Below are 13,680 nucleotides of genomic sequence, written 5' to 3'. Positions count from 1 at the left end.
AAATGCCCAGGGGAGAGAATTTGAGCACCTTCTCTCATACAACCCAGTGCCATTCAATCAGCCAAGGTGGCTATGATGCATGCTGGGAGTTTTAATTGTGCCACGTGTTGGGACTGAGAACACTTTTCACACCATCCTCTGTGGGGTGCTATCATAAGGATTGTTTGGCCATGGCCTTGAAAACCTCACAGCAAAGTATTCTCTAAGATACTTTATCCTCTTCCTTACATACTGGTTCAGCTTGTTGTACGTCATGGCATTACCCTGTCTTCTACTACTTTCTCTTTTGTCTAAAATACCAAGCAGTCCTCTAAATATTTGCATTAGATGTTGAATCATCAATCTGATGTGCTCCCTCTCTGTGATTATACAGCTGCAAGGGACAATGCCCTCACGTGTACTCATTTACATCCAACTTAAACGGGCCCTACTAGAGAACTGTGTCATTGCATTTTGGTCTTTCAGAACTTCAAAAAAAGCAACAACTAGCAACCATGCCCCCCCCCATCTGTATTGGGACCACAGTGAAGGAAGAAATTAGTTACTCTTTTGTCCCCATATCATTTTCCGAATTAAAATTGCTCCCCTCCCAACTGATATTTGCCCTGGGAGGAAAAACAGGGACCATTCATATTTTTTTCCTACAGGGAAAATAGAATTGGTGGATTTTGTCAGGAAAACAGCATGGGGGGAAAAGGTTTAAAAATCCTCCTGCATGGTACAGTCCCAGTTTAACATAAAAGCATAAAAAGAGCCCTGCTGGATCAAGCCAAGGGCTCATCTCATCCAGTTTCCTGTATCTCATAGTGCTACCAGACACCCCAGGGAGCACACAAGGCAACATGATGCATGTATCTTGTTCAAACTCCTTCGCAACTGAAGTTCAGTGAAACCTACCTCTAAAACCAGGTGGTTGCATATTATAATCATCATAGGTTGTAACCAGTTTGGATCAACCCTGCCCACTGTAGCTTTTATTGCAAAAGCAGTTCAAAAATACAAAAATGCAATCACACCTAAAATCGTCTACATTGGCCCCAAGTTTGGCCAACTTGCATTTCTTTGCTACTGTAATTATTCTACAGAGAAACATTTGACAGAAAAAAGCAGCACTATCGGCCAGATTCTGAGAATTTTTCACAGCCCAGTTTCCGCTGTTTTGCTTACACGTAATTTTCTAGCTTGAGGGATGGATATACTATAAATTACTTTCAGTAGGGAAAGGTGTAGATTTATGAATCCTGCTAACAGCATAATATTTAGCAAACACCCATTTTGCCAGGTAATTCGGAACTACAAAAATAGGTGTTACCTATACGTAAATGTGATATATTGATTCCCAAGTCCCTGGAATTTGAGTTAAAACAAGCACCTTGAGGCATACTTTTCTTTTCTCTTTAATGTAAAATGTTACTCTTCACATTTACATTTGTTTTTAAAGCCACCTATCTACTTCAGGGATGAGTTTTAGGGGGGGAAATGTGTGTGTGAAAAAAGAAAAGAAGATAGCCAGTAATGTTCCTGGAAATGGGTTTCCCCACTGCCTTTGCCAAAGTTGCTGTTTTGACAGAAGCAGAAAATGAAAGGTAAAAGGCACTTCTCAGCTCCTGCTCTGGTAGATAAACAGAAGGAATCAATGCATATCAAATATCACAGAGCAAATCCAGGATAAAAACAAACAAACCCAAAAGAAGATGAATATTACTTGCAAGCCTCCAAGGGGCAATTTGCAAACCATTGCAAATCATGTCTGGCTGACAGATAACTTTGCATAGATGAATTGATCAGCTCAGGGCCCTGATTTAGGATGTTTATTAAGTCGCTGAATGAACTCTTTGATAAATGGCTCTGCTTGATGGTTTTCTGCTATTTAGATCCCAATATGGGGACCCGTCTGCATTAATCAAACAGGATGGAAAATGTACGTTTACTCTAAGCTTTTTTTTAAAACAACAAATTAAATTATTGTCTAGGTCTCTCTTCTCCCACCCATCCTCACAACTGAAGGCCAGATTAGACAGCACAGCAGCAGATCTGTGTATACAAGGCGAAATGATGCTAAAGTGTGCCCCATCCCTGGTTGCCTTTTGCAATCTGTTCCTCAATCTCAGTAGTCCTTCTGATGACAAGAGCTCAGCTGGAACAAAAGTGCTGGGGTAGTGTGTGTGTATATGCATGTGTACAATGGAGGGGGGAAGCTGCAATGGAGGGGGGAAAGGATTCACTGGTATCCAAATTAGAAGTGGACCCAGCCTGATAACCCTACCTTTTATGAAGTCCATCTTCTAAGCAATTGCTTCTAGAAGGCTACCAATAGGAGATTTTTGCTATATCTTTTAAAATACAGGTATAACCTAATTATCCACAGATTTTCTAGCTTGAGGTGATTTTCTAGGCTGATGGGTTCTGAGCTGTCTGTGACAGATCAGGAGAGAGATCTTGGGGTGGTGGTGGACAGGTCGATGAAAGTGTCGACCCAATGTGCGGCGGCAGTGAAGAAGGCCAATTCTATGCTTGGGATCATTAGGAAGGGTATTGAGAACAAAACGGCTAGTAATATAATGCCGTTGTACAAAACGATGGTAAGGCCACACCTGGAGTATTGTGTCCAGTTCTGGTCACCGCATCTCAAAAAAGACATAGTGGAAATGGAAAAAGTGCAAAAGAGAGCGACTAAGATGATTACGGGGCTGGGGCACCTTCCTTATGAGGAAAGGAAAGGCTACGGCGTTTGGGCCTCTTCAGCCTAGAAAAGAGACGCTTCAGGGGGGACATGATTGAGACATACAAAATTATGCAGGGAATGGACAGAGTGGATAGGGAGATGCTCTTTACACTCTCACATAATACCAGAACCAGGGAACATCCACTAAAATTGAGTGTTGGGCGGGTTAGGACAGACAAAAGAAAATATTTCTTTACTCAGCGTGTGGTCGGTCTGTGGAACTCCTTGCCACAGGATGTGGTGCTGGCGTCTAGCCTAGACGCCTTTAAAAGGGGATTGGACAAGTTTCTGGAGGAAAAATCCATTATGGGGTACAAGCCATGATGTGTATGCGCAACCTCCTGATTTTAGAAATGGGTTAAGTCAGAGTGCCAGATGTTGGGGAGGGCACCAGGATGAGGTCTCTTGTTATCTGGTGTGCTCCCTGGGGCATTTGGTGGGCCGCTGTGAGATACAGGAAGCTGGACTAGATGGGCCTATGGCCTGATCCAGTGGGGCTGTTCTTATGTTCTTATGTTTTTTTTACCTGCAGTTTTATCTCAGTGCGATGAGAGGGGCTCTTTAAATTAAAGGAAAAACGTCATTCAGCAATAGCCTTGTTAATGTGAGAGAGAGCAACCTGCTGACAATCCATCAATCATTCTCTCTCCAGGCACTTAGAAGGGCTTCACTCCAAGGCAAGTGACCCCTCCCTCCCCCCCCTCCCGAGCACGTGAAAGAAAAATAATCATTTTGCATTATTTCCCAGCAGTGTGATCTGGGTGAAGGGAAGGGTCGCTGGCTTGGAATGAAGCCTTTCTAAGTGCCTGGAGAGAGACTGATTGATGGATTGTCTGCCTAATGACTCTGTCTTACATCACAAAGGTCAGCAAGGCTGTTTTTAACTCACCTAGCAAAAGGACATTTTTTTTAAAAAATGGATTTGCTTTAATGTGATTTTTGCCATGCACAGCAGTTCTGGAAAGGGAACCCTTGCGACTAACGAGGCTCAACCTGTATAAGTTATTCTTTAGAGGCAGCTAATCAGTGAATGAGATACTATGAATACAGTTGAAGAAAGTTAATGTTTACTACCAATTTACAGCAAGAGTGAAAAATGGAAGTGGAATCATTAATGTGATACATAAAAACTGCTTTAGGTAACTACCGGCACAGCTATCCCTCATATCACCATGTGCCTAATTAGAATTAATAAAATTCTGTATTTATGCAGAAGAAGGCAGGGGTCTACATTTTATGCCCCCATAAACTATTGTATGTGGTCATAAATTTGATACTTAGCTGTAATAAAGAGCAATGGTTATTTCTTTAACATTTCCTTAAAGCTGTCCTTCAGCACAAAATCTGTTTGAGTCTTGCCTTCTGCTACATATTTAAAGGGAAGCACTTGACTGCAGGGATGAGCCACTATTGGAAAAATGGGACATTTACCCCATGCATTGGTCTTGCACAGGAGATTGCTACAGGGTGAACTGCTAAAAGCCCCACAGATGTGGACCAGACCACGGATAGCACAGCCATTTAGTTGTAGCAAGGGAATGTGGAATCGCATGATTGCCCACCAAGGGCCCAATCCTATCCAATTTTCCAGTGTCGGTGCTGTTGTGTCAGTGGGATATGCACTGCTTCCTGTGTTGAGGAAGCAATCACAGAGGCCTCCTCAAGCATGGGAGCATTTGTTCCCTTACCTCGGGGCTGCATTGTGGCTGCACTGGTGCTGGAAAGTTGGATAGGATTGGACCTTAAAATGGCAGCTAAAGCAGACTTATTGAGCCAGACACAATGTACTGCTTACCCCTAGAGATCCATACTGGCCTACCTTGGCAGGTGTGGTTGTCATCTGACAAAGCAAGACCCCGTGGGCACTCACACTGGTAGGTGCCTCGCACTGTGATACAGATATGGCTGCAGCCTCCATTGTTATTGTGACATCCTTCAATTTCTAGGACAGAAAGAATAGTTAGACACATATATAGCCTACTTTCTAGAGAATGAGCAACCCAGCAAAGGATCTGTTTGAGATACTGCTAAGAATTTTTCAGTTTCCTGACATTGGTTCCTCTAGTTAAGAGTCACTTAACCGAAAAGACAATTTGAGGAAGCCTCTGAACATCTTGAAAAGCATTATGAGTGTCTGGGTAAGATTTCCAAACTTTTGAGCTTTTTAGATGGAGGAGCTCTGGCCAATACAAATGAGCTTTAAACTGGCGATCGTGTGATGTGCTTGAATACCCCACCATTCTGCGACTATTTAAACACATTACGTCCTTTGAGAAAGTGGGGATATGCAACAAGTGTTGGGAAGGCTGCAGAGTGACTGATATCTTTCCTGGAATGGCTCATAAACTGCATGGCATGTCTGTAAATGGGAAACCACAAACCCTGTTGTATATTGCTTAACCAATTCCATTGAGAGTGTTACTGTCTTGAAAGGTGCCCCCTATTAACCCAGGGCTTCAAAAATATCTGCACAGCCAGAACAACCTTCCAATGTTTAGAGAAAAAGAAGCAATTTTTCTGCTTTAAAAATAAAATAAATGGATGTTACCGGCCCTTTTCCCCAAAGACTGGGAACTGTGAAGAACCACATGCTTGATCAAGTAGGGATCAGAATACTTTCAGTGGGGGTGAACCGGATGGATGTCTTGGCCTTTGTTTCTCCTTCTGTGAATGCAGCATCAGGAACAGTTGCTGATTACTGCCAGAAGCCACTGATATGACTACCTCACTGAATTTGTGTAGGAAGTGTATGAGCCCCAGGGGACATTAGCAGATCCTGTGGCTCCTGGCAGAAAGTCCTAAAGTGAAACGGTCCTTTCATTAGCATCAACGCGTTAATCAGATTGTGCCATTTCACGCAGGCGACTTAGCTCATTTATCTCTTTCCTCACCATTACAGGTCTTTCCGTCCGGCCCCAGAACACGCCCAACTCCACAGTCACAGCGGTAAGAGTTCTTCAGGTTAACGCAAAACTCACTGCAGCCTCCATTATTCTGCTCACATTCATTTTCATCTATAGAGGAGTCAAACATTGACAATTGAGCAATATGCAATCGGTATCATGCATCACACCGTATCACACAGGTCATGTGACCTAATTCAGGATCAATCCAGATCTTCACACGCTGGCTTATCACTGGTGTGCATTGTCTCAAACGGGCCATAAAGCATGTCTGCAATCCTTACTACAGGCCCAGCACTGGAGCTAGTCCACGATGGGCCAGCTCCAGCGCTGGGCCCATGGTCCGCCACGCAGTGCTCTGTGTGAAGCCCTGGGCAGCAGAGAGGTAAGATGGGGTCCGGGAGGCAGGGAGGAGGCATTCTGGGACAGGTGGGGGTGAGGGAAAGGCATCGCAGGGGAGGGAGTGGGGTGGGAGGGGGGCAGGACCGGCAGAGCTGAGCTCTGCCAGATCCAGAGCCCCATGTTCGGCCATGCAGCCCAGCAAGGGACTCCTTGATTCTGCACCAGCTAAAGAGCCACCGCAGAATCAAGTAGCCCCATTGGAGGGCTACTTCCCTTTCCCTGAGGAGCTACAGGTGGCTGCCCAGCACACTTAGGATGCTGTGACAGTCCCATGCGCTGGGCAGCTCAGGATTGGGCTGCCCACCAATCACTGGTTCATTTATCTTTGGATGTCATGGGATAGTATTTATTTCCTATAGGATATCATAAAAGAATAACCAGTATTTTACCTCCGGTAAAATAGGTATGGTCTCAATGTACACACATGAGCATGTATAAACACATACATGGATAAAAGATAGTTATATGAACCAGATTTATGTAACATCTTGTTTTTTTGGGGTGCAGGCAGACAGAGATTTTATGACACAGCACAGCTAGGTAACAAATGAGTTTGGGTACACCCCCAACCTCATACATAACTAAAACCTGAGTCAGGTGGATTACATTTTCTATAATGTAATTCACTGAGAATGCCTGCTTAAAACAATATTCAGGACAATCCTGAATGAGAATCTATTACCTTCCTAATAAAAATAATAATAATAATAACAACAACAACTTTATTTGTATCCCGCCCTTCTCCCTGAAAGGGACCCTAATCAATCTACCATTAAAGTGGAAATGCAGGAAAAACTAAGGAAAAGCAAGCCGCAGATTCCTGAAGAAAAAAGGAATCCTGGGGGAGGGAAGGAGTGAAAAACTGTTCTCAATATAGTCTTGTTAGTCTACTCATGCAGTTCAATAAAGCTTTCACAGGGTATCTTAATTTAACCTATGTTTCTCAACCCCATTATGAGCTACTCATAGGAAAGACTATCCACTAGGCCTGATTTTATGGGTGGGAGTTGAAGGATTATATGCAGAAAAGATTTACTGGGGCTCTGTTTCCAACTCGTACTTAATCAAGGATTGAACCAAGATATTCAAGAGGTTAAAAAAATGTTATGGCATATTCTTAACCAGAAGTTGTTCTAGTGAGTAAAGTGGTGTCAGTCCTACCCTTTTAAACCAGGGGTGCCCAAACCCCGGCCCTGGGGCCATTTGTGGCCCTCGAGGACTCCCAATCCAGCCCGCTGGAAGCCCCCAGTCTCCAGTGAGCTCTGGCCCTCCAGAGACTTGCAGGAACCCACGCTGGCCCAACGCATCTGCTGTCAGCATGATGGCCAACTGCTTGACCTCTCGTGTGAACTGTGGGACAAGGGCTCCCTCCACTGCTTGTTGTTTCATGTCTGTGATGCAGCAGTGGCAGCAAAGGAAAGGCCGGCCTTGCTTTGTGCGAGGCCTTTTATAGGCCAAGAGCTATTGCAAGACCTTCATTCATTCATATAAATTCCATCTTTAATATATTCATTTATGTAAATTTAGTCAAATTTGAAATGTAAATTAACTCTTTTTTCCCCCTGGCCCCTGACACAGTATCAGAGAGATGATGTGGCCCTCCTGCCAAAAAGTTTAGACACCCCCTATTTTAAACCATCATTAACTTTTAAGTTAGCTGCAGTGAAATTGAAAGGAATGTCAGAATCAGTAGTTGAGAACATGCAGCCAGGAAACTGCATTTTAAATAAGAAGCTAATCTAGTTACATGATTGATTAAAGACTTCCCAGATGATGGTGTTTAGTATTGCTGTAGCACTGCCAGTCACCAAATTCACTACATTGCGGAGAAAATAAGTGGCGTGTAAGAAAAACTTGGGAGGCTAAAGTAATTTCATTTTAAATATATCCGAAGTAGCTATTACTCAGAGCTCAGGCAATTAACTGGGAAGCTGAATGGGCCTTAAGGTTCAAGGCAGAAGAATGTGAAATATTTGTGCTGGGAGGCTGTGGCCTCTGGTTACTCTACATCAAATATGGAATAAAGTTGTTAGTCATGACAGCATGGACACAATCCTTAAAGCCATTCCCAAAACAGCCCTTTAAAGGGTTTTTTTTTTTTAAAAAAAAGCCAACATCTGGGAATCATTCTAACATCATCCACGGAGACATAAGAAAATGATTAACCATAAGCACTATTCAAATGTTTTACCAAAGGAGACATATCCAGGTAGGAAGGAGCATTAACAGTGCACTGGCAAGCTGTGCCAATGCATGCACAAAACATGCATGCACAAAACAGTCCTCTTGGCCTCACCTGTATATAGGATTTGAATGAAAAACATTCAACTTTGAATTTCAATTTTTAATTCAATATTCAGTTTTGAATTGAAAAACACTGAGTACCCAGAGTTCCAAATCATGGAAAAGATCTCTCCCCAGTACAGCATTTGTCACTGCAGACAAACATTGAATGTGTGTATGGTGGAGTTCATTGGTGTAGGGGGGGCCCTGAAGGTACACTCTGTTCCCTCCCCCACAACATGTGGGCGAGGGTGAATCTTTCCAGGGAGGTGAATGTATGAAAAATACTACTGATGTGCAAGTACATTACAGTATATTTAGGGCCAGACTACACATGGTGTTTAGTGCATCATTAGATTAACAGGTTAACTGTTCTTTAGCAGCCAGGGGGTATGTGTGATCTCAATTGTGACCACCTTGAGATGACACAAGGACGAATGTTGCATTAAACATCCCGTGTAGTTCTACCCTTAACATATGCTTTTGCAGGCATGCTGTAATGGACTTACAAACATCTATTCCAGGGGTGTCCAAAGTTTTTGGCAGGAGGGCCACATCAGCTCTCTGACACTGTATCAGGGGATGGGGAAAAAAAGAATTAATTTACATTTAAAATTTGAATAAATTTACATAAATTTACATAAATGAATATATTAAAGATGGACTTTATATGAATGAATGAAGGTCTTGCAATAGCTCAAGGCCTATAAAAGGCCTTGCACAAAGCAGGGCTGGCCTTTCCTTTGCTGCCGCTACTGCATCACAGGTGTGAAACAGCAAGAAGTGGAGGGAGCCCTCATCCCACAGCTCATGTGAGAGGTCAGTCGCCCTCATGCTGTGAGCAGTTGCGTCGGGCCAGTGCGGGCTCCAACAAATCTCTGGAGGGCTAGAGGCTCATTGGAGACTGGTTGCTTCCTGAGGGCCACATTGAGAGGCCTCGAGGGCCGCATGTGGCCCCAGGGCCGGGGTTTGGGCACCCCTGATCTATTCTAACAGATTACTTAAAATGGGTAGCTGGTAGCCTGTAAATTGGATCCAGACTCTCAGACACCCAAAATATGTTCCTGTCAATCTTACTGAATTTTAATTATGCTGAAATAAAAGGTTTGCCCACAGTTTTACTCATAAGGTAAGCAAATACATTTTCAAGTTGTAAGAAATACATGTCACATTTCAATTTTTACTTCACATGTAATATGTGAATGCATATATTTGCATATTATACTATATTCCAGAGCTGGGAACCTCTCACTGCTAGATGGTGCTAATTTCATTGTGGAACCTGGGCACTCATGAGGTGCTTAGTTTGTGACATAAAATATACTTCTGAGACCTGGACCAGACTGTTGCTTCAAGGACAGAGATGGCCCTGAGAATCCTGAAGTCGATGATCCTTACAGATCCAAAAGTAGATCACCCCAAAATCCAAACAGATTTTGCATCACAGAACTGTCGGCTATTGAAGGAACAGAGAATTTTTGGTAAGAGCAATATTAACAGTGTGTGTGTGTGTGTGTGTGTGTGTGTGTGTGTGTGTGTGTGTGTGTGTGTGTGTGTGTGTTATCAAGAGTTGGGAGGAGGGCAAGAACCTGATTCTGAAGGAGAGAGGAACTGAACAGATCAGCAAAGTCTCTAATGAGAGGTAGCAGGCTGGTTTTTTAATGTGTTTGAGACCAACTTGCTGTACAGTACCCTTGTAAAGTGATTCATTCTTTGCAAGCAAAGCTAGCGCCCTCTGACCAATATTTCATTAAAATATTTGCTGTCTCACCTTGAGGGGCGAACTAGAACCACGTACTACATGATACCAGAATAATTAAATCGTAGACAGAATGCTGAGCCTGAGTTAAATCAGAAGAGGAAGCTTTAGACTACAAACAATATATCAGGAATAGGAAAGGGGTGTTCAGCCCTCAGAAGCTTCTCATCTAGCCCCAAATATTGCCTACATCAAGGATGCTCGCTACATCTTATGCCCCTCAGCTGCTTTCTTCTGAGCAAGCTGTTAACTCTCTTCAGAAACTCCAGGCAGATAAAGTTCTGGTTAGCAAAATCGGGAGGGGAGGAATTCTGAAGAAAGAGTGGGAAACAGTACTGCTGACTGCAGGGAACCAACGGGAAGCTTCCCAGCTTCCCTCTCGGAGCAAATGGGAACCATGGACTCAAATCCAGGTTAGGATCATGGTGGAGCCAAGAGTTAAAGCTTCCTCCACCCACAGCACTGTTCCAATCCTGATTCTCTCCCTGCTACTGGCTGCTATTTAAGTTATACAAAACAAGCACATCAGCCCCAATCATGGGGCCACATAATGTGTGTCCTGGTGGTAGGAATAAACCATGATTTGGGTCCCCATAAGTGACCCAGGACTGTGCCAGAGGTAGCCATTGTAATGGTCCCTGGCCCTGTATCAGAGATTAGTACAGTCAAATGTTTGACTTGTTACCTTCTCCTTTTGCAACTGCAACTTCAAACCTACGCTCACAATTCTTTCTCATAAATCAATGTAAAGATTTATTTATGTATGCAAAACACTGAAAATACCATCTGTTTTCAGATAGAATGTTTCTTTTCTATCTGACAACCTTCTCTTTTTCTACCATTGTCTCCTTCCAAGTTTTGCCCCCTTCTGCTGAATACCTAATTACCCACGTTACTTGGTATTCCCTGTAGGAAAGTACAAGTAGAACCTTAAGAAGACCAACCCAACACTCCTATAGCTGCCAATGAGGAACAGAGACAGCCATTTCATGAAGTGAGAGGAGGCAATCACCTCAGATGGTGGTGTGTGGGGCACCACTTTGCCATCACCCCACCTTCCCATCTGCTGTTACCCTCTCCCCCTCCTCACTGGTCACACCTATTCTCCCTCTGTCACCTTGCCTGGACACTCCCCCACGCAAATGCTGCCCAGTGCCTACCACCCACCGCTGCTCCTGTGTCATCACTGTCTTTTATTCACACCATTCCTCTTCTTGGAGGCGGAGAGTGGAGCTGGCTGCTGCAGCAGGGGGGAAGGTTGCTGATAGCTCTTCTTCTCACCCTGTGTTCCTTTCAAAACCTGCAAGGGTTGAAGTTAACGCTTGCTTGGAGCTCCCAATGACACTTGCAAACTTAGAAAGAGACACAGGTTGAGGCGAAGGGGCTGCCAATTGCCTCCCCTCTTTACCTCTACTCCCTTTGAAACCTTAAGGACGCAGGGTGAAGCTGCCTTTATTGCCTTGCCTCAGGTACCCAAAGGCTTTGGGCCATCCCCAGTGAGAAAGTAAGGAACTGAATTATGAATTGGCAGGGAAGAAACACTTCCGTAACTGGCTTGTTTCTTTTTCCCCCTTGGCACTTCCTGCTGACTTCTTGTGATCTCAATTCAAGGTTCTTCCTTACCAAGGCAGGTCTGTCCATCTGGTCCCAATGTGGTCCCTAAAGAGCATACGCATTCTCCATTGTCTGAGCAACGTCCATGGCAATCAACCACATCACAGATGTCATAGAAATCTGCAGAACGACAAAATACACATATTTCACAAAGACACAATACGCTTGTCACAAACACACATATTTCATATCACATAGTCTCAGTTAAATTAATAAATTCATAAAGAGTAAACTAAGGGCCAAATTAGATGCAACAGCTCAGCACAGTGTGTTTGAGTCAGTCACTGCAGAATTTCTAAGATGTGGGGCTGGGTGCACAGGAGAGGGATGCTGAGCCCTTATCCTGCCCAGATTTCCTTTGCAAAACCGCTTCTCCTGAGCAACTTGTCTCCTAGTGGACTCCAAGACTTGAAGAAATTTTAAAAAGTAGCTGGAGAGAAGAGATTTGGAGGAAAAGCATGGGTGGGGGAAGGGTTCAATACCTCTCCCCCATGAAACACTTTAAATCGTCTCCTTCCCCCCCCCCCCTTAGCTTATAGGCATTTAGCATGACTTCTAACTAGAGGTGGGTGAAAACAATTTTATTTTTTCGCAGATTTCAGTGTTTTCCAAAGTCAGAGGTGCAGAAAGCAGTGTTGTGTGTTTTTATTCCAAGAGCGCCTTTTTATACATTATAATTCTGAATTATAATTGCATTAGAAGTATACTAGATAAGTGATACAGGTGGTATAGTGTCAGCAGATGCAGCCACATGCATGTAGAAGTGTTAGAGAGCAGTTTTATTTTTTTGCAGATTTTACAATTTCAAGGTTTTTTTTTTTGCCTTTTTTTTTTTTTTTTACAAAAATGAGAAGTACAGAAACTGGTGTTATGTGTTTTTATTTCGTTATCATCGATGGCCGAGGCCATCAACAAATCACAGAATTTTCAGTTGATTATTCATCCATCCTTTAATTATTTGTTCATTAAATTTGCATGTCAAATCTCAGTCTATAAGTCGTTCCTTCGTACTGAAAGAAGTGTGAAATACCTAAGCAACAACAAGGATCTAAGGACAGGTCAAGATTTTAATACTTTCATTTAATTCTTTATATAGTAGCACATATTTACCAAAGTAATCCTTGAAAAATATTCAAGTGTGTTCTTAATCCATTTTTGCCTGGACCACAGGTGTACATATTTGGTCCCTGTTGCATATATACAACGTTAGGCAGAAACGGCTTAATGCTAACTGATGTTGTTAAATTAATTTTTACCCCTCCTTTCTACTATCCAATGGGGCACCCAAGGCACCTTACAATGTAAAAGGAACACAATACTGTACAATAAAAGATTAAAACAATATTGTCATTGCCCTTTAAGGGCAATAAAACAAATGTCATTGCCCATAGGTTGGCACAAAGAGAGAGGTTAGATGGTGACAGTAGATTTTTCCCCCTCCTTTTTCAAAGAGTGTTTTAAATGCATCGTGGTGGCCGAATTCTGCATTAGAGATTTTGATAATCTCTATTTCTGATTTGCAAGAATCCTAAATAACTCTCTCTTGCAAACTCGGTATACATTTGTCTGCATTATAAATCCAGTTGACAACACTCTCAGGAAAATGTAACAAGTCACAGATTTTATGATTGCAGTGAGGGCTGGGACCATGTTGTATGGTCCATTCATTTTGTATAAGTCAAATTGACATTGTCACAGCGTCAGTGCTTGTCTATTAATATTGCTTTGGAGGGAAAGAACTAGAGGAGACATCTAGCAGGTGAATTTGTCATCTATGCAATAAAAGATAGTTTTGATTACCTGCAAGGAAAAGCAATTTTATTCCACTTTAAGATAGCAAACGGCTTTGTTTCTAGTGCTGGTTTAATTCATTCAGTTGAATGAGAAAAATGTTCAATAACAATGTCAGTAAACCCAGATCACTTCTTCAGTCACGAAATTAGGCCAAAATTAAAGTACTGTTGCCAGAGGGCTAGAGCATGCCCAGTGGAATA

The 13,680-nt window shown here is 42.9% G+C and overlaps 1 protein-coding gene across 1 annotated transcript in view; it reads right to left on the bottom strand.

Annotated features, from left to right (window-relative positions):
• Positions 1-13,680, bottom strand: part of OIT3 (oncoprotein induced transcript 3) — a 32,754-nt gene that overhangs the window by 13,032 nt on the left and 6,042 nt on the right. Inside the window, exons 3-5 of the mRNA XM_066622285.1 lie at positions 11,696-11,806; positions 5,617-5,739; positions 4,545-4,667 (exon numbers count right to left, since the gene is read on the bottom strand). Coding sequence (XP_066478382.1) covers positions 4,545-4,667; positions 5,617-5,739; positions 11,696-11,806 — 357 coding nt within the window. The remainder of the gene's footprint in view (positions 1-4,544; positions 4,668-5,616; positions 5,740-11,695; positions 11,807-13,680) is intronic.

This window comes from Tiliqua scincoides, chromosome 3 (assembly GCF_035046505.1).
Source record: "Tiliqua scincoides isolate rTilSci1 chromosome 3, rTilSci1.hap2, whole genome shotgun sequence".
Lineage (NCBI taxonomy): Eukaryota > Metazoa > Chordata > Lepidosauria > Squamata > Scincidae > Tiliqua > Tiliqua scincoides.
Note: the sequence above shows the minus strand (reverse complement) of the source record. Positions and strands in the feature narration are given on the sequence as shown.